Raw genomic sequence first — 20,988 nt, forward strand, 5'->3', positions numbered from 1 at the left:
AATACATTGTTTTACTGTACTGCAATAAAGTAACATGTTGTGCTATTTTACAGCAGTGAGCCTTTTTGTTCGTCAACTCATTAAAAACAACTTATAAAACAATTTATTAAACATAGACGTGGCAGCATGACACTAAAGTACCTCATGTTACTGTGGGTTCACAACACACAAGAGTTAACAAGAGAGAGAGCCTCAATGGATGAGGGTGCCTCATACACAATGGCATGAGACGCGCACTCACCTCACTCACTCACTTGCCCTCACCCACTTCCACTCACTCACTGCCCCTCACTCACTCACTGCCCCTCACTCACTCACTGCCCCTCACTCACTCACTGCCCCTCACTCACTCACTCACTGCCCCTCACTCACTCACTCACTGCCCCTCACTCACTCACTCACTGCCCCTCACTCACTCACTGCCCCTCACTCACTCACTCACTCACTGCCCCTCACTCACTCACTCACTGCCCCTCACTCACTCACTCACTCACTCACTGCCCCTCACAATAAAAGTATTTGTGGAGAGTTTCTGCAGCCTGCTTGATCTCTGCTTCATCAACTAACGAGAAGAAAAATGATTGTTCCGATTTTCTCCTTTCCTGGATATTCTCATATAACTTGAGTTCACATGCCATTTAAAAACAGAGAGCTTCAAGCAAACGGCAAAAAAAAAAACACTTTCAAGCAACGACTTGAGGAAAAACTCATTTAAAACACCTGGGACAAGAGAGCACAAAAGCAAATGGAGGTACTGTAAAAAAGACATCAGCGGGCATCGTACATCCCTTCTTCATCCTCAGCACAGCGTCCCCAAACGCCTGAGCCATATGCCGCGACGTCACACCACATCTCAGTCTGTATACAGTTATGTTTCAGGGGTGTTGGAGTCTAAAAACGTGGGAGCTTCTAAACCAATTTTAAAATGGAGTAAAACAGATGATTGTACAAGTTCTGTGGGGCGTCGTTGGTTTAGCATTGAGCAGCTGTCAGCCGAGCCAGGGAGGGCCTAGAGAGGGGCGTGAACCCAGAGGAGAGGCAGCAAGGAAGCTGCTGTAGCTTAGACCACCCCTCCCTCCCTCTCCAGCGGCCTGCAGTGTCCGTTCAGGCGTCCAGCCAGCTCTACACCGCTGACACCTGCTCATCTGCAACAGACCAGAGAGGAGAGAGTTAAACCCAGAACTGACAACAATGACTTCAGACAAAAATCTAGGAGGATCTTACAGCGATATCATAGACACTCGCATGAGATCGTGTCACTCTAGTTTGACCAGAAACATGAGAAATGCTACCGTTCTATACTGTGACGTCTTCTTTTCTATTTTTGATAAGACAGAGAAGAACCAAGAAGCTGAGACTCAGATTACAGATAGCATGAACAGTAGGCCAGGTACATCCAAATCTGAGCCCTTCAATGGTGAACCATCTGCCAGGAACCCAACTCTGACAGTAAAGTAACTACAGCACTCCAGCAGCATCACTAGCTAGTCTAGTCTAGTACGACATGGCCGGCGCTATAGTCCTCCATGTTAACCTTGGCAGGGGCTGGTCTCTGTCGTTCTCCACGTACCATCCTCACTATCCCCTAGGCCCTGAAGGCAGACGCTGGCCGGCCGGGACTGGCTCTGGGATTCGTGGTGGAGGAGGTTCACCCCTAGTCTCCGGGCCTCCACCAGACCTCCGGGGCTCTGTAGCAGCTTAGACCTCTGCAGAGCCACGCTATAGTCGGGTGGCCGCAAGTGGGACGGTCGCAGGGGAGCTCCATCCTGTCCATCGACCAGGGTGAGGCCCTGGTATCCCGGAGGGGTGGGGGGAGGCCCCCTGTACCTATCATCCTTGGTGGGGGAGGTTACACAGTACACTGGCCGCCGGGAATGGGGAAGGAGACGGGAGGGGGTGTGCCGGTGGATGAATGGGGAAGGAGACGGGAGGGGGTGTGCCGGTGGATGAATGGGGAGGGTGATGGTGGATGAATGGGGGAGGAGACGGGAGGGGGGTGTGACAGTGGATGAATGGGGGAGGAGACGGGAGGGGGGGTGTGACAGTGGATGAATGGGGGAGGAGACGGGAGGGGGTGTGACAGTGGATGAATGGGGGAGGAGAAGGGGAGGGGGGTGATGAATGGGGGAGGAGTGGATGAATGGGGAGGAGACGGGAGGGGGTGTGACGGTGGATGAATGGGGGAGAAGAAGGTGGATGAATCGGGAGGGGGGTGTGACGGTAGATGAATGGGGGAGGAGTAGGTGGATGAATGGGGGAGGAGACGGTAGGGGGGGGTGACGGTGGATGAATGGGGGAGGAAGGGAAAGAGGGAGAAAAGAAACAAAAATGGAGAAAATAAATCAATGAGATGTTTCACCAGCACCATGTAGCAACTAAACCACTCACATAAAGAGATACTTAGGCATGGCGGGTGAGATAAATGGCAGCAGCAGATTTGGCCCGTACTGTACAGTACTGCACTTCTCTTTTTAATCCTTCTGTCCATTCAGTCAGAGGACAATATATTGGCTTGTCCCAAGTGGACTCTGGTCAAACGTAGTGCACTATCTAGGGAATAGGGTGCCATTTGGGACGTATCCATTATCTCGGTTCTCTGCTCCATTACCAGAACACTGTGCTCCATTAACAGAACACTGTCTCCGCTCCATTACCAGAACACTGTGCTCCATTAACAGAAGATTACTGAAACAGGAAAAGCCTGATTGACAGGTTAGATAATGGACCAGCTGAAGAATTAAGTATGTGAGCGAGTAATAGTACATGCTTATGATGAAACTACAGCTGTGCAAACAGCAGAAGCACAAGCAGGGGACCCCACTGTACTGCACTTCCAACGACAGTCTCACGCAGCATGAGTGAAAAAACAGAAGCATTTGAGACTAGTGGCCAGGCACAGCAAGTGCATCCAAATCAACAGAATCTGCTTTTGTCATTCCTCCACACACACCACACCCATAGCACGTCACAAGTGGGGTTCAGTTACACTAACACAACAACACAGTAGCGCTGATGGGAGAGACACACAGAAGACCCTCACCTATGAGGCCTTTCTCTGTGCTTGAGGTGACCATTTTGTAGACGGGATCTGTGCTTTGGGGTGCGTCAGGGCTCTCCCCAGGGGCGACGGAGACGCCTTCGGTAGTGCGGCGTTTGATGGTGCCGTAGTTCCCCTCGTAGGTGTCCGACAGCGAGGAGGATGAGGCCCAGCTCTGCCGTGATTGGTTTAGCTCTGAACTGTCTCTGGAGAGCCTCTTGGCGTCCTCTCCTCCCCCGGATCCCACCCCCGGTCCTCCCGCTACCCCAACCCAGGCCGGCCCAGCCTCAACCTCCACTATAGGCCCTGCTAGCTGGGTGTGGCGGAAACCCCCAGGCACTAGGTGGTCCCAGGTGGGGGGTCGGCCCAGCAGGGGGACAGGCAAGCTCTGAAAGCTGTCGTGGGAGTTGGAGGAGCAGGAGGTCCAGCTGCCCCGCCCGCTGTCGGCCACACTGTCCAGGGAGACGTGGTCGGGAGTCAGCTCCTCTGTGGAGGTGGAGGAGGTGAAGGTGGAACCCCGCATCACCTGGCCCCGCGCCAACGAACTGACCAGGAGGAGAGAGGAGGAAACACAATGAAACAGAGAAGAACGATGAACCCAACAGAAAAACAAGTAGCAATAACTGACCAGGAGAGAAAACACAATGAAACAGAGAAGGAAGCAAGAGTAAACAAGAGTTCATTTCCTCTCACCTTGGAGGACAAAGCAACAAGGTGAACGATTCCTGTGTAATATGTCCTGTCGCCTCCTCCCTCCATCCCAATACCTCTCAGTCTCACAAGAATGCAGAGCACAAAGTGTTTCTAGGATTTTATCACTGTACCCGCCATATGGTAAAGTTGTGCTCCTCTCCTTTCTTTCATTAACCAGACAGCGTTTCATTCACTGAAATGTTTATTACGAAGCGTAAAAAATAAAATTGATTTAATGAACCGACTGACGCCGCAGCAGGTTCCCAGGTAATGAAATATTACACAAAAGCAGAGTGTGGTCAAAAGTAAATTATTTATTTATTGTATTTATGTCAGGGATGCCTCATCGTGGAGGGACAGTAAAGGCGGTTGTTTACCTGTTGGAATTTTAAATGGCTGTGCACATAAAATAAGCAACACAGTTCATTTGGGACAGAGAATAAACATGCGATGCTGATAAACAGTGGCCCCTTTATGATTTCCTGTTCACAGAGTGGACGAGGACATAATTGGAACCCCTTATTGGAGCTCCTTTGAGGAAGTATATTATGTGTGTGTGTGTGTTGGTTCTTCTATCCTTGTGGGATAGATAGTAAAACAAGAAAATGTACCTTGTGGGGACATTTCCCTCATCCCAATGAGGACCAAGGCTATTTTAAGCTTAGGGTTAGTGTGAAGTTACATTTTATGTTTGTGCTTTACTAATAACCAATTTGACTGGGTTCATGCAAGTGACTGATTAAACGTGCCTGGTAGTACAGCCAGAACATTGTTTTGAGAACGGAAAGGGATATCTCAGTTTCAAGGTCTCAGCTTGGAGAGGCGAAGCCTCGTTAGGTATTGGTCGGTCACATGCACAAACCAAACGTTAATGATGAATTATTTATGAATAAGCTAAATCAGGCAAATATAACTTGTCTGTGTAAGTAGTATAAGACATCTAACAGGACTGCCCCGGCGGAGCTCACTTCAGACTGGTACTTTATGCATTTAAGTTTGACTGTGACCTCTCCAGGATGCTGTTAATAAAGAATGACTCATTTAAGATTGACTTCAGGTGTCCCTGGTGGTAATTTCCATGACATTCGGGTAAAGGGTTAGGAGTTAGGTTTAAAGTTAGGATTTTTTTATGGAAATACATTTTAGGTCCCCATGAGGATAGAAGAACAAAACGCGCGTGTGTGTGTGTGTGTGAGAGAGAGTCTAATACTGTGTGTATTACCTGGTGCTGGGCTGGCTGCAGTCAGAGTCGGCGTGTGTGAGCTGCATGGTGATGCCTGGGGTCTCAGTGGTGTCCCTGGCCTTGGTGCCTTGGCGCTCCTCTGCAGGGCCAGCAGGCATTGAGTCCACAGAGCAGTTACTGACGATGCTGGAGCGGGACGAGATCTCACTGTGGCTGGAGTCGGACAGGTTGTCGGATTTCACTGCAGGCATCAGGGCATAGCCTGGGGAGAGAGGACGAGACGATCAGCCTGGAGTTGTGCTCATTCACACACAGCCTGTAAACGAGATGGGAGACACTGCTTTGTACTACAGGCTCACTACATAGGCAGGCCAGCAGCATGTCCAACACTGATCCTGACTAGTTTAATGAAATTGTTTTATTAAATCGTTCAAAAAACGAGTCATTGTAAATAAGAATTTGTTCTTATCTGACTTGTTTAGTTAAATAAAGGTAAAATATACATATATATATATATATATATATATATATAGTTGAAGTCAGAAGTTGACATACATTTAGGTTGGAGTCATTAAAACTTGTTTTTCAATCACTCCACACATTTCTTGTTAACAAACTATAGTTTTGGCAAGTCGGTTAGAACATCTACTTTGTGCATGACACAAGTCATTTTTCCAACAATTGTTTATGGACAGATTATTTCTCTTATAATTCACTGTATCACAATTCCAGTGGGTCAGAAGTTTACATACACTAAGTTGACTGTGCCTTCAAACAGCTTGGAAAATTCCAGAAAATTATGTCATGGCTTTAGAAGCTTCTGATAGGCTAATTGACATCATTTGAGTCAATTGGTGGTGTACTTTTGGCTTTATTTCAAGGCCTACCTTCAAACTCAGACCTCTTTGCTTGACATCATGGAAAACTCAAAAGAAATCAGACCATTTTTTTCTCCCCCCTCCACAAGTCTGGTTATACTTGCGTACAATAGTACGCAAGTATAGACATGAACATACTTTGATGTTCCTAGAGATGAACATAACTTTGATGCGAAAAGTGCAAATCAATCACAGAACAACAGCAAAGGACCGTGTGAAAATGCTGAAGGAAACAGGTACAAATGTATCTATATCGACAGTAAAACGAGTACTATATCGACATAAACTGAAAGGCCGCTTAGTGAGGAAGAAGCCACTGCTCCAAAAACGCCATAAAGAAGCCAGACTACGGTTTGCAACTGCACATGGGGACAAAGATTGTACTTTTTGGATACATGTCCTCTGGTCTGATGAAACAAAAATAGAACTGTTTGGCCATAATGACCATCGTTATGTTTGGAGGAAAAAGGGGGAGGCTTGCAAGCCGAAGAATACCATCCCAACCGTGAAGCACGTGGGTGGCAGCATCATGTTGTGGGGTGCTTTGCTGCAGGAGGGACTGGTGCACTTCACAAAATAGATGGCATCATGAGGGAGGAAAAGTATGTGGATATATTGAAGCAACATCTCAAGACATCAGTCAGGAAGTTAAAGCTTGGTTTTAAATGGGTCTTTGGAATGGACAATAACCCCAAGCATACTTCCAAAGTTGTGGCAAAATGGCTTAAGGACAACAAAGTCAAGGTATTGGAGTGGCCATCACAAAGCCCTGACCTCAATCCCATAGAAAATGTGTAGGCAGAACTGAAAAAGTGTGTGCGAGCAAGGAGGCCTACAAACCTGACTCAGTTACACCAGCTCTGTCAGGAGGAATGGGCCAAAATTCTCCCAACTTATTCTCCCTTACTATTATGTGAAGCTTTATACCAAATACTAATTGAGTGTATGTAAACTTCTAACCCACTGGGAATGTGATGAAATAAATAAAAGCTGAAATAAATCACTCTATCTACTATTATTCTGACATTTCACATTCTTAAAATAAAGTGGTGATCCTAACTGACCTAATTCAGGGAATCTTTACGAGGATTAAATGTCAGGAATTGTGAAAAACAATGTTTTGGGCTAATGTGCAGGTAAACTTCAAACTTCCAACTGGATATAAAAAAAATCCAGTGTAACTCATCTTCATCAAAAATAACAGCGAATAATCAACATTAAAACAATAGAAAATGAGAGCTCCCTTATAATCACATTGCCATTGACCTGTGAAGTCTCTTAAACACAACCGACTTACCCTAAAACTTTTTTTCTATCTTCTGAATGTAATAAATACAGTCCAATATCTAAGAATCAGTTATTACATTGTAATAGTGACATTTTGAATGAACAAATTATTAAAACTAGCTGCATTGTATTAATAACTATGCATAGGTTGTCAAATTGTTGTAGATCTACTTGGACTGAACCTTAACCAACATGTACCATACAGTACATGAACACGTTCCCTATCATTCAATGAACTGCTGAAAACTCATGACAAAACTTCAAGTACACATAGAATATTTCCTCAGTTCCCTTCACACAGAATGTCCTTTCTCAGTCTATCTCGGTACTCTAAGCCAACTTGTGTGCCGTACTCTACACAGGGAGTATTGTAGTCTCAGTCTGTCTGTCAGATAGTTTTTCTCCTCTTGTGTCTGTCTCTGCAGAGCCATGCAAAAGCCCTGCTGGGGCTGGCAGACCTCCTGGCCTGACCGTTAGCCTGCTCAGCACGTCCCTGTCCTGGGCTACCCTCCTGGGCCTTAGAGGACCCTGTCTGCCCCTGATCCTCCACTGGTGGCCTAACCATCACCACCGCAGCCAACTTCTCCCTAGACTGACTCCTCTCCCTCAGCATCCTGAATGGGGAAAGCTCCCTCAACCTCTTCCTCAATAGAGAATCTGGAGGTTTGGGCCTGGGGGGTGTTACAGGCGCTGGCCCTTTCTGGGTCTCTGTCTGGGGAGCGGGCGTCCCTCGCCAGGTGGCCTTTGAAGACCCTAATCCTGGGTCTCCTTGGGGCCCGAAGTGGAGTGGAGCCCTGAGAGGGCTCATCATCCCTGACCTGGGGCTGAACGCTGGACCTGCCTGGGGGCCTTGGGAGCTCCATCTCCCTAGCACTGCCTGCTCGGTCTCCATCTCTCTGTCCCTGTCTTCCTCCCTGTCTCTGCTGTGCTGCCTGGTCATCTGCAGTAACCTCTTGTGGAGGAGAGCCCCACCTATGCCATAGCTGCGGGTGCCCGCCGTGCCCGCCTTGGTGCTGGCCTCGCTGGTCAGAGAGGACGACGAGCCAGACATGTTCATTTGGCTGTTGGAGTTATGCTGGGGTTTGGCCATGCCACCCACTGTAGACAAACAGGAGAGACAGGGAGAACGATTGAGGAGGCTGATGGTAAAGATGACACTAAATTACCGTATGGATAGGTGAGATGAGGGGAAAAGAAGACGCTTTGACTATATGGGCAGTGTATGCATGCGTGTGTATTTTGGGTGTGATGGATGTTGGTTTTGAGGTGCTGATACAGAGGGTGCGGACCGTGAGGTACAAACCTTGAGGTGCGGATACAATATGGGTTATGTTTCATTGTGAGATGAAAGAATGGATGGGAGTCGATTCTGATGTGAGAGGTAATGTGCAGTAGCCAGGATGTAGACGTTTGGGATGCAAGGTAATAATGTAAGCTGTAATATAATGTGCAGTAGGCAGCAGGGTTGGGGACAATTCAATATTTAAATTGTAGTCAATTCAGCAAGTAAACCAAATTCCAAGTCCACATTGTCCTCATTTAAAGCATTGAAGAGGATTGGAATCAGTGTACTTCCTGGATGGACAAGAATTGAAATGGAATTGACCCCAACCTTGGTAGCCAGGATGGTAATGTTTTAAGCGGTAGGTAATGTAGTATGTAGTAACCAGGATGTAGACCTTTGCGCGGGGAGCCCTGTGGCGAGATGGTGGGGCTGGAGTGCAGGGAGGACACGATGGACACGGTGTCTTCAGCAGACCTCTTCCCACTCCAGGGACTGTCCTCTGATTGGCTGAGCTGGGAGCTAGGAGGCCTCTTTATCACTAGGGGAGAGCTGGAGTCTGGGAACAGGTGAGAGACAGAGATGTACACTGTTGGAGTCTGGCACAGACAGGGACATACACTGTTAGAGAGTGAGCCATACAGCGGGTGTGGCACCATTATTGTACTACAGAATATTAACGATTTGGCCACGTCTCCCTTGTAAAAAAGGTCTTCTGGCCTCAATTGGACTTCCTGGATAAATAAAAAGATCACCCACAAGACATCACGATCTCATCTTTAACAAGGACTCACTATAAATTAACTCACTAATACGCAACATGTTTACATTGACATAGACATAGTGTGATCAAACTCAATTGTCCTGGAATTGTATACCGTATCTTCTGATGCTATTTCTAGGGACCAATATATTGTCAGTATACTGTAACTAACAATTAACTTGAAAAAATAAATAAATGAAAATTGGGCTACTTAGTCAATTGCACAACTGAATGCATTCATCCGAAATGTGTCCGTCTTCTGCAAATCGGTAAAATTCAGGTAACTTTTCCCATCTTTTTCCTGAAATCCTGGTTGAAAGATTCCTGATTTCATGCTTATTCCATCCTGATCCAAAGGATCTTCCAACCGGGATTTCTGGAAAACCTGGGAATTTTGTAAAAGGCACCAGGTATTCTGCAACACTAGAAGAGTGTAACAGTTCCAGTGACTCACTGTGTGTGGCGTGAATGTCCTTGGCGGTGCTCTTCTTCCGTTGGGGGTAGAGGGGTACCTGGATCTGTAGCACCTGGGACACGCGGTTCTGGGCCTTCCCCCCGGGCAGCGCCGAGCGCAGCGACACAGGAGAAATGTCCGACTTGGTGGACCGTCGCTCGCTCAGGTTCTTGGACACTGCAGTCATGGAAACAGGAAATCATTCAACTTGCACCAGGCATTGCAAGATCATTATGTTCCCGACAGTAATAACAGAAACAGCAGCGCTTATCAATGGCCTAGGGTTGGTGTAAATATACTAAACACAGAGAGAGGAAAATTAAGAAGGTAGTCACACAGACAGGAAATTGAAATGTATCCTTCACATTTAAAGGAAGATTAATGAAATGGGTATAATTGTATGAAAAACATTTGCACACTTGACTCATTTCTAAACAACAAAGGCATAACTCCCTCCTCTCTCAATAGGGCAATGCAGAAGGTTCTTCTCAACTGTGAAACATCTGAAGCCCACTAGGTGGCAGTGTTGGGCAAGTTAAACACCCAATAAGTGTCAAACGCTCAAGTGAAAAACACAACTTCATTACAAGTGCATTGAGGAAATGTTGTCCCACAGCTCTCTCCCCTGAAATTACTATTAAAGTGTGCCTTTTGTAGGAGAGTAAAATAACCTTCAGTTCTGTGAGAGAAGAGCTCTGCGGGAGGCTGGTAGCATCAGAGACGAGAGAATACCCAACCCTGTCACAGCCAGTGAGTGACGGCAAGGGGATGATATAGCCTAGTAACACTTGGTGTTTCTAAGTGATTCTAGGTGACTATAAGTGTTATACGGGGTTGCATTTGGCCACCGACATTGTGGTTACGGTGTAAGACTCACAGGTGCTGTAAACAGGCTCACACTGTAGAGACATAATCTGGTGTTTCTCCTCGTCCGTCTCCACCGCCAGGTTGGACAGGTACTGCTTGACCTTACGGGCCATCTGAGCGTCCTCGTACAGCTTCTTAGCGTTGAGCAGCGAGCTGCGACGCACGCGCTTCTTGTGGGCCCCGCCCTGCACGTCCAACATGTTGGAGTTGGTGCTGCCCTGACTCAGAGACCTGGAGAGAGGGAGAAAGGGGTGTCGGATGGGAGGAGAAGTGGATGGAATGAGGAATGGAGGGAGGGAGCCAGGGTTGAGAGGAAGGCAGGGCATAATGGAAGGCGGGGTGAAGTGAAGAACGGAGGGAATAAGAGAGGAAGGGAGGGAGACGGGTCAGTTCTCCAGGACTCCAGTGGAGGCACTTAACAGACATGCTGCAGGTTATGGTGTTCGTGCAGCCTCTCAGTATCAACGCTAGCACTACCTTGTTCAATGGTCACTGTGGCATACAGTCTGGACATTCAGAGAGAACACTTTATAACTGATGGGCAGGTCACTAAAACACCACTCTGCTGCTGACTGTAAACAGAGCACTGGAGCACAGCAGGTTATAACAACCATGCGACAAGGCCGTCTCACGCTGATGCACCATGCTTAAACGTGGGTCGATAAATAACAAAAAAATAACATTCTGTTTGACGAAGACAGTCGAAAAGGGTTAGAAAATGAAAGGAATGAAAAATCAAAGTCAGGGGAAAATGGCAGGATGCACACACAACGCAAAACGGACTCAAGAGTCAATGGTGACCTTTGGGAAAGGATGGACACAGGCGCACACTGTGAATGAAAGGGTTAGGGACTGAATGGTACATGTAGGGAGCATGCGGTTTGGGGGGGGGGACACTGGCCACGTGGGGGTGCATGGTGACTGGATGACTGGACTATTACCAGGGGACTTACCCTAAACTCTTCCACCTCTTCTTCCTGCAAGCAAGACCCAATGACATTGAAGCAACGTGGCTTACAGAGACAGTACAGTCAAGGAAGGACAGGGACACAGTGACCACATGAGGAGATTGGGGGACAGAGCAAAGGGAAAACACCGGGAACTCGCCACATTCCCCACATCAAGTGTGTGTGTGTGTGTGTGGGACATTTCATGCTGAATGTAACTCTGTGAATCCACCTTGTGTTTTGCCATTATGTCCAGTAGCAGTGAGAAGTGTGAGAGATGGGTGTGTGTATACTGTCTGTTTTGAGAATGGATGTACAGTGCATTATGAAAGTATTCAGACCCCTGGACTTTTTCCACGTTTTGTTACATTACAGCCTCATTCTAAAATGGATTCACTTGTTTTCCCCCACATCAATCTACACACAATACCCCAATAATGACAAAGCGATAACAGATTTGTATACTTTCTTTCACATTGATGAAAATATTTAAAAAACAAATATCTTATTTACATTAAGTATTCAGACCCTTTGCTATGCGACTCAAAATTGAGCTCAGGTGCATCCTGTTTCCATTGATCATCCTTGAGATGTTTCTACATCAAGATTGGAGTCCACCTGTGGTAAATTCAATTGATTGGACATGATTTGGAAAGACTCACGCCTGTCTATATAAAAGTGCCACAGTTGACAGTGCAAACCAAGCCACGAGGTCAAATTAATTGTCCGTAGAGCTCAAAGACAGGTTGTGTCCAGGTGCAGATTTGGGGAAGGGTACCAAAATATTTCTGCAGCATTTATGAGTAATCGGGGGGAGAAGGGCATTGGTCAGGGAGGTAACCAAGAACCCGATGGTCGCTCTGACAGCGCTCCAGAGTTCCTCTGCAGAGATGGGAGAACCTTCCAGAAGGACAACCATCTCTGCAGCACTCCACCAATCAGGCCTTTATGTTAGTGGCCAGACGGAAGACACTCCTCAGTAAAAGGCACATGACAGCCTGCTTAGAGTTTTCATAAAGACACCTAAAGGACAAAGACCATGAGAAACAAGATTCTCTGGTCTGATGAAACCTAGATTGAACTCTTTGGCCTGAATGCCAAGCATCACGTCTGGAGGAAACCTGGCACCATCCTTACGTTGAAGCATGATGGTGGCAGCATCATGCCCGAGGAGATGTTTTTCAGGGGCAGGGACTGGGAGACTAGTCAGGATAGAGGGAAAGATGAACGGAGAAAAGTACAGAGAGATCCTTGATGAAAACCTGCTCCAGAGCGCTCAGGTCTTCAGACTGGGGTGAAGGTTCACCTTCCAACAGGACAACGACCCTAAGCACACAGCCAAAACAACACAGGAGTGGCTTTGGGACAAGTTTCTGAATGTCCTTGAGTGGCCCAACCAGAGTCTGGACTTGAACCCGATAAAATAAGCTCTGGAGAGACCTGAAAATAGCTGTGCAGTGACACTCCCCATCCAACCTGACAACGCTTGAGAGGCTCTGCAGAGAAGAATGGGAGAAACTCCCCAAATACAGGTGTGCCAAGCTTGTAGCATCATTCCCAAGGAGACTCAAGGCTGTAATCGCTGTCAAAGGTGCTTCAACAAAGTACTGAGTAAAGGGTCTGAATACTTTCCTTTCCTACTTTCCTGAATATTTCCTTTTTATATTTTTATATATACACTTGCAAACATTTCTAAAAACCTGTTTTTTCTTTGTCATTACAGGGTATTGGGTATAGGTTGATGAGGATTTTGTTTTGTTTTGAATCCATTTTAGAATAAGGCTGTAACGTAACAAATTGTGGGTAAATGTCAGGGGGTCTTGAATGCTTTCCGAACACACTGTATAGGGGGAAACTGGTGCTGCTTGGTGTGGAGGGAGCCTGAAGGGGGCAGGCATGCACTGTCTGTGACAGGCTGGACTGTAGGACACACTGGGTAGTACAGGGGGTGGAGAGTAGGCAGATGACACCTCTACCCCCTGATACCTTATCAGCTATTATTTCATCCCCCTAATGGTTAAGGGTAGGATTGGGAGAGGTTGAGAGGATTGAGAGTGCTGATCTAGGATCAGGTCCCCCAAGTCCATGTAATCTTATTCAATATGATCTAAAAAGGCTAAACTGATCCTAGATCTGTGTTTAAGGGCAGTAAATGTAGCCAGGGGAGCGAGCACCCACCTCTGTCGGAACATAAGAGCTGGGTCCATGTTGGCTGAGGTCATACGGACAACGTGACGGATCTCCTTGGCGATCATCCTCAGCTTCTCAAAGTTCACCAGACCGTCTACTTTAGAGTCATTACCTGCGGCGAAAACAGTCAGGTGAGCTTTTCTTCAACTTCATTAAATGTGCAATCTAGGTATCCATAAAAACAACAAAGCGGGGGGTGACCATCACTTATTTCGGTAAATATCTGAGGGATGGGGCTATATAACACTCAAACACTAATGATTGGTTCCCTCCTTCAGCCTGTTTAATTGGGTTACATTTAAGAGCCGAGCGCTGGTTTTTGAACCAGAAGGGAGTGTGTGCCACTTAATGTGTAGCTGTTCATGTGTTCTCACAGCTTTTCGCATTAGATGGGAGTGATTGATTTACTTCTCACATTATGATGCATCATCTACACTTCTTCACACCGTGTGATAACAATGGGTTCCCTGGCCTGTGCAACACATCTCACTGTGAGGAGATAACGGCAAACACACGCTAATGGGGAAATCACAATACACGTCATTAACGTCTTCCATCTGTCATCCCAATCACCAAACGATCCATTTCCTGTTTTAGTACTACACCATTTTTGGACTTTTCAAAACTTTGCATAATACCGAAATCTCTGTGGTTGTTCTAACTTGGTCTCATACGGGATGCCAAAGCAGAAAGGGAAGCAGAAGTAAAACCCCCCCCTGAGCAAGCTTGAGAGTGACCTCGGTTTCAGCTGAGCCAGGGGGAAGTGGAAAACCAAGGCCCATATGGAAACCGCCCGGAAACAACAATGTCAATGACCCCAATATGGTATGAAAGCTTTTTCCATCTTAAACAGCAAGTCTGTGAAATGCTAATGTTGCTAATGGACAGAAGATTAGTCCTTTGTCTAATGAGTGCCTGAGTTAGGCATGATTCACTGTATATATGCTAATATAGTACATGCCAATAAGAGTATACTGACAGAAGGTGCAACAGTCTAGATGTAAAAACACTGGACTTTAACTAGCTAAGAACTCAACATAAAAAGTCAACATGATGAGGTTTCAGTCAAAACAATGACCTTAAATTCTTTGGGACTGAAGGGCAGTATTGAGTAGCTTGGATAAATAAGGTGCCCAGAATAAACTACCTGCTACTCAGGCCCAGTTGCTAATATATGCATATTATTAGTATATTTGGATAGAAAACACTGAAGTTTCTAAAAACTGTTTGAATGATGTCTGTGAGTATAACAGAACTCACATGGCAGGCAAAAACCTGAGAAAAAATCCAACCAGGAAGTGGGAAATCTGAGGTATGTAGTTTTTCAACTCCTTGCTTATCGAATATAGTGTCTATGGGGTCATATTGCACTTCCTAAGGTTTCCACTAGATGTCAACAGTCTTTAGAACCTTGTTTGATGCTTCTACTGTTAAGGAGGGGGGAATGGGAGCTGAATGAGTCAGAGGTCTGCCAGAGTGCCATGAACTGACCACGCGCGTTCATGTGAGAGTTAGCTTGCGTTCCATTGCATTTCTGAAGACAAAGGAATTCTCCGGTTGAAACATTATTGAAGATTTATGATAAAAACATCCTAAAGATTGATTCTATACATCGTTAGACATGTTTCTACGAACTGTAACAGAACTTTTTGACTGTCTGCTCGCGCCTCATGAATTTGGATTACTGGGCTAAACGCGCAAACAAAAAGGAGGTATTTGGACATAAATGATGGACTTTATCGAACAAATCAAACAACTATTGTGGAACTGGGATTCCTGGGAGTGCATTCTGATGAAGATCATCAAAGGTAAGTGAATATTTATAATGCTATTTCTGACTTTGTTGACTCCACAACATGGCGGATATTGCATGGTGTGCTTTTTCGGCAAAGCTTTTTTGAAATCTGACATAGCGGTTGCATTAAGGAGAAGTGGATCTAAAATTCCATGCATAACACTTGTATCTTTTAGCAATGTTTATTATGAGTATTTCTGTAAATTGATGTGGCTCTCTGCAAAATCACCCGATGTTTTGGAACTACTGAACGTAACGCGTCAATGTAAACCGAGATTTTTGGATATAAATATTAACTTTATCGAATAAAACATACATGTATTTTGTAACATGAAGTCCTATGAGTGTCATCTGATGAAGATTATCAAAGGTTAGTGATTCATTTTATCTCCATTTCTGCTTTTTGTGACTCCTCTCTTTGGCTGGTAAAATGGCTGTGTTTTTCTATGACTAGGTACTGACCTAACATAATCGTTTGGTGTGCTTTCGTCGTAAAGCCTTTTGAAATCGGACACTGTGGCTGGATTTACAACAAGTTGATCTTTAAAATGGTGTGAAATACTTGCATGTTTGAGGAATTTTAATTATGGGATTTATTTTGTTTTGAATTTGGCACCCTGTACTTTCACTGGCTGTTGTTGAGGTGGGACGCTACCGTCCCGAATATCCCAGAGAGGTTAAATCACGGTGACAGGTCGCTCTAGCAAATTATATTGTATAACATCTTAATCCAACAAGCGTGTATGAATAAAGTTTAGATAAACAGGTAACACTTTATGGATAATCCCGAGCAGATGGTTTATAGATGTTCAGTCGATGTCCAATAACTGTCAACAACATTTCTACTAACTATCTACTAACCTCTATCCTAACCCTAATCTTGACCTGATTACCCTTTTCCTAACCTAACCCTTTTTCTAACCTTAGCAAGCAGTTGCTTATCAACAGATGGTTTGTTGATAGTATGACCATCTGTAGAGCATCTTTATGGGACTATCCAAGTAAAGAGTGACCAATAAATTAATCCGATATGGTTTCCAATGGACAAGATTAAGGTATTTTAGGCAGGCACTGAGAAAGGCATCCATACCTTCATGTAGGAAGGTGAGGTCCTTCTTGACAACGGGGAACAGGGGGATAATGGGCGGCTGCATGCTCTGGCTGCTCAGGACGTTGCGGTACTTGGCCATGTTCCTGGATGGGTCAAAGATGTCCTGCAGGTCGCGGAACAGCTTGTCGTACTTACTGGGCAGCTTCTCCCACGATGACCTGAGACGAGCTATTGGAGCCAGATTTAGGCCACTGTCGGGCAGGAGACAAGGAGGAGAGGTCAGGGGTTAGGGTTCAGACCACTGTCGAGGAAAAGACTAGGAGGAGAGGTCAGGGGTTAGGGTTCAGACCACTGTAGAGGAAAAGACAAGAAGGAGAGGTCAGGGTTTAGGGTTCAAACCACTGTAGAGGAAGAGACAAGGAGGGGAGGTCAACGGTTAGGGTTCGGACCACTGTTGGGAAGAAGACAAGGAAGAGAATTCAGGGGTTAGGATTCAGACCACAGCTATAGAGGAGAGATGGTAAGGTAGGTAAGCCTTGTCCAAGCTAGAATGGCCTATAGGGCAACAACAGCCCATCTCCTGTATCTGCAGCGTGGGCGTGAGGCCGCTTGATATACACCCTGGACAGGACACTCGAGAGATTGGTTAGGGCTCAAAACTCTCCTTCAGTGGTTTTCCAGTGGTTTTCTGCCCTGGTCTACTTTCCTTCATCCACACTTAGCTAAATAAAGTGGGCAAGTGAGAGGCAGCCCACTGTTAGACCTCATCCTCTTACCTTCTCAGTCTTTTCACATCAACGCAGATGAAAGAGAGGAAGCGAGGAAAGGAAACGACATGAGAGTATAGAGACACCCAGAGGCTAGGAAAAGGTGAGTCCGCTCTGAACTGAACGGGAGAGGAGCGGGGAAGCGGGGCTAGCTGGCCAGATGACCACACCACTGCCCAGACCAGCCTAGACACAACATGCACACAGTACAGAGACACACTTCAGGGAATACAGAAGTGAAAGCTGAAAGCAATGTGTACCACTTAGGGGATGATGCACATTATCACAATTGAGGAGTACTCTCTTTCTTGAATGTACACCCATTCACTCACTAGGGTTGGGCGGTATGCAGATTTTCATACCGTTCCTGTACCATACTGGTGTGTAAAGCTGTATTGCTTACATTTCTGCCGTACCTTACCTCATTGTTAACCTATAGATGTATAGGATACTGGACCCGGGCTCAGGGACAGCCAACTCTGGAGATCAGTTCCATCTCTACTGAGATGGGTCGATCTGCTTTTAGTTTGAGTTTTTTCACCTTAAGTGTGGAATGATCTACAACGCACTTTAAAATTGGAGGGAAAAAAAGGTTCAATAAAAAAACTACCGGTAGTGCACACAAGGGGCGCTATTTCTTTCCAAATATATATATATATATTTTATAAGCACAAAACAACTTCAGGCAGCAGGGATCTTGATCCAGGGGGGATTTATTGTCTCTGCTGAAACCATGAAGCTTGGTCTTGCAAGCTAGCCACTTAGCTAGCAAGTTAGCAACCTAAATCCATAGCTTGACCCCTGAGCTGGAGATAACTATCTCAGGTGTGCCAAATATATGAACTTATAGTTAGTTATAAAGCAGTGGCATACTACTCCCCCTGCATTTTGTTTTTATAATATACAATTCATTTTTACAGTATTGAAAAGCATACCGTCTGTATTTCAAAATAACCAGGTATACATAGTATACTGCCCAAGCCTATGACTCATTCGCTCACAACAAAACACGCCATCCAAAAACGATGCATCTTCAGTGTTTGTTTTCCCATTTCCTCAATGAGGTCCTGTGGCTTTGTGACCTCAGAGCAGATTCATTTAGAGAGCAGCAAATTATGACGGGTGTTTCCTCTTTCCTCTCCTCTCCTCCCTCCCCCCCAACCCCCTCCTCTCCCCCTCCTTCTCCTGACAGACCTGGCAGCGCTGCTCTAGAATTACCCTCATTGTTCTGCTCTGAAGTGGAGTCTCCAGCCAGCCAGCCAAGTCCATCAGCCAGCCAAGTCCATCAGCCAGCAGGGGAACTGACTGATCTGACTGCTCTAAAGAGGGCTTGAGGCAGAGGGCCTCGTTACACATTGGATGACACAGACAGTAGGGAACACACACGACACAGATGCATACAGACATGCACACATGCAGAGTCAGGCAAACACGCACGCGCTCCGGCAGCCAGGCCGTTCCATGGCTGAGTGAGGAGACCACAGCGAGCCTAACCAGATTCCCATTGTCAGAAAGCTCTCAGAGGACATCCTCTGCCTCACACACACACACACACTACAGTTCCCTGAAGATGCATGTCAAAGTAATAGCACAACGGACAACAGAAGCGCAATGTAGCCAAACCATAGAAGGCAGAGTTAACAACATAACAAAGCAGAAATGTAATAACTGTTTTGGGACTCAATTTGGACAGGCAATAAGTCGTAGGGACAGATATAGGATTGCGGGGCACGCAGATGCAATGAACTGCTTAGAATGGGAACAGATAGAGAACAGAACAGGGAGTGTTGCCTTGGGAGGGAGGGACTGGTCTCCAGCCCCCAACTAACTCACCTGATGATGGCGAACATGGAGTTGAAGTTCTTGCACTCTCGACAGTTCAGAGCTATCTTGATGAAGTGTTTGATGGTCTTCATCCTTTTCATGGCGTTGGGCTCCCTCAGGATCTCTGTGGCGACCCAGAAGGTCTCCTGATTGATGACCTCCTCAAACTGCTTGAGGCGCGTCTGCTGGACTCCCCCCGAGGAGTCCAGTAGCTTGAAGAGGTCGTCCACGTACTCGGTGGACTCGATGTTACGGAACAGCTCAAAGTCCCTCATGGAGAGCTGGGCGGCCACCTGCAGAACAGCACAACGACTTTATTAACGCATACGAGACGGGGAACGTGTCTGCTGCTGTACGGTCTTCAACCCCTCTGTTAAACACACAGAAATACACAACACACACACACGCACGTAAATACACCAGATACACACACCTCCACCGTGCTGAGCTGGAGCAGGGTGATGTGACTCTCCTTCAGCAGCTCCTGGGCGTCGTCGTCTGAACACAACGTCTCCGTATCCATGTTGTTCTTCAGGTAGTACCTGGGGACAGGGAGGGGTGGGACACGCACGGTAATAATAAAGGTTAATACCGGGAAAACCACGTGTTGATTACAAAGCAGACATAACATCAAGACCACGTCTAGAAACGATACGGGACCTTTATTTATTCACGCCAAATGAGTTACTATGAGCCCTGAATGATGATTGGCTGAAAGCCGTGGGATATCACGGAATGACAGAAAATGACTAACTACGTTGGTAACCAGATTATAATAGCAATAAGGCACCTCGGGGGTTTGTGGTATATGGCCAATATACCACGGCTAAGGGCTGTTCGTAGGGACGACGCAACGCAGAGTGGTACGTTGGTCAAACACCACAAACCCCAGAGGTATCTTATGGCTTAGTTATAAAATGCATCATTATCATTAGAAAATATATGACCACATGAATAAACGTGCCGCCGTTATTGTCTGTATACTATGTCAACTCCTTGGTCGACACCACCAGGGCAGCAGCAGTATTAAGATGTGTTGTGGGAGGGGGGTGAGCGAGAGCAAGAGAGCAAGAGAGAGAGCGAGAGCGAGAGAGAGAGAGAGAGAGAGAGAGAGAGAGAGAGAGAGAGAGAGAGAGAGAGAGAGAGAGGCCCTGACAGTGGTGATCCATTACAGCCATACCTTTTCCCATGGGTGGGTGAGAGAGAGAGAGAGAGAGAGAGACACACATCTCCCCGATGCCCTTTTCTGGGACAGCGTCCAAAAGCAGCACATTGGACTAGCGCTTCTTAATGGAGCCAAAATATGTCTACAGCTAAACCTAGAATGCAACGCAGCGGCCAGCAATACATTTACAGTGTGGCACTTTTCATGGGCAACGTCCGGGCGCCCGTTATCGTACTTGATGTGTACTTAAAATGCCCTGGCCGACCCTGCCAACTCAAGGCATCAGGGATGGGGATCTGAATAAGTGATGGGTACAGTAGAGGGGGCTAGGTCTCTGCTGCTTGGCCCCCTGGAAGGAGGCCTGCTGCTGCTTCTAGCCGTCTGGGACTGACTGGAGGGCCACTGGGGCTGATGCTGGAGCTGGTTGGGGAGACTCCCCTGGCTAGATGAGTGTTTGGGCTTGTCAGGAGTGAGGACTGGAGGGTTTCTGCTGGCTAAGCTTGTGTATCACCCACCAAGTCAGATCGAGGGTCAGTTACTCAATGCATAGAGAAGTCCCAACAGGTCGACCAGGCACAGCTCTATTTTCATGGATAAGGGGGGCAACAAAGAGAGGGATGTTGGAAAGAGGGACATGTATAATACAACACACAACAGATGTTGAATGTAAAACGGTGGGCTCCCGAGCAGCGCAGCAGTCTAAGGTACTGCGTCTCAGTGCTAGAGGCGTCACTACAGACCCTGGTTTGATCCTGGGCTGTAACACGACTGGCCGTGATCGGACGTCCAATAGGGCGGCGCACAA

At 46.5% G+C, this 20,988-nt stretch overlaps 1 protein-coding gene across 7 annotated transcripts in view; it reads right to left on the reverse strand.

The window, feature by feature from the left end:
* Window positions 1–410: 410 nt before the first annotated feature.
* The window catches only part of LOC112258100 (rap guanine nucleotide exchange factor 6-like), a 127,975-nt gene continuing 107,397 nt past the window's right edge, over window positions 411–20,988 (reverse strand). For 5 of the 7 annotated variants that reach the window (XM_042327033.1, XM_042327032.1, XM_042327031.1 and 2 more), the window contains 13 exons: window positions 19,452–19,560; window positions 19,028–19,311; window positions 16,467–16,678; window positions 13,570–13,693; window positions 11,398–11,421; window positions 10,455–10,675; window positions 9,578–9,754; window positions 8,758–8,919; window positions 8,051–8,176; window positions 4,953–5,175; window positions 3,041–3,582; window positions 1,571–1,861; window positions 411–1,145 (listed from right to left, as the gene is read on the reverse strand). In XM_042327033.1, coding sequence (XP_042182967.1) covers window positions 1,123–1,145; window positions 1,571–1,861; window positions 3,041–3,582; window positions 4,953–5,175; window positions 8,051–8,176; window positions 8,758–8,919; window positions 9,578–9,754; window positions 10,455–10,675; window positions 11,398–11,421; window positions 13,570–13,693; window positions 16,467–16,678; window positions 19,028–19,311; window positions 19,452–19,560 — 2,518 coding nt within the window. In that variant the 3' untranslated portion in view covers window positions 411–1,122. The remainder of the gene's footprint in view (window positions 1,146–1,570; window positions 1,862–3,040; window positions 3,583–4,952; window positions 5,176–8,050; window positions 8,177–8,757; window positions 8,920–9,577; window positions 9,755–10,454; window positions 10,676–11,397; window positions 11,422–13,569; window positions 13,694–16,466; window positions 16,679–19,027; window positions 19,312–19,451; window positions 19,561–20,988) is intronic. The other 2 variants (XM_042327034.1, XM_042327035.1) reach the window with 2 other exon arrangements.

Source organism: Oncorhynchus tshawytscha, linkage group LG09, assembly GCF_018296145.1.
Source record: "Oncorhynchus tshawytscha isolate Ot180627B linkage group LG09, Otsh_v2.0, whole genome shotgun sequence".
Classification (NCBI taxonomy): Eukaryota; Metazoa; Chordata; class Actinopteri; order Salmoniformes; family Salmonidae; genus Oncorhynchus; species Oncorhynchus tshawytscha.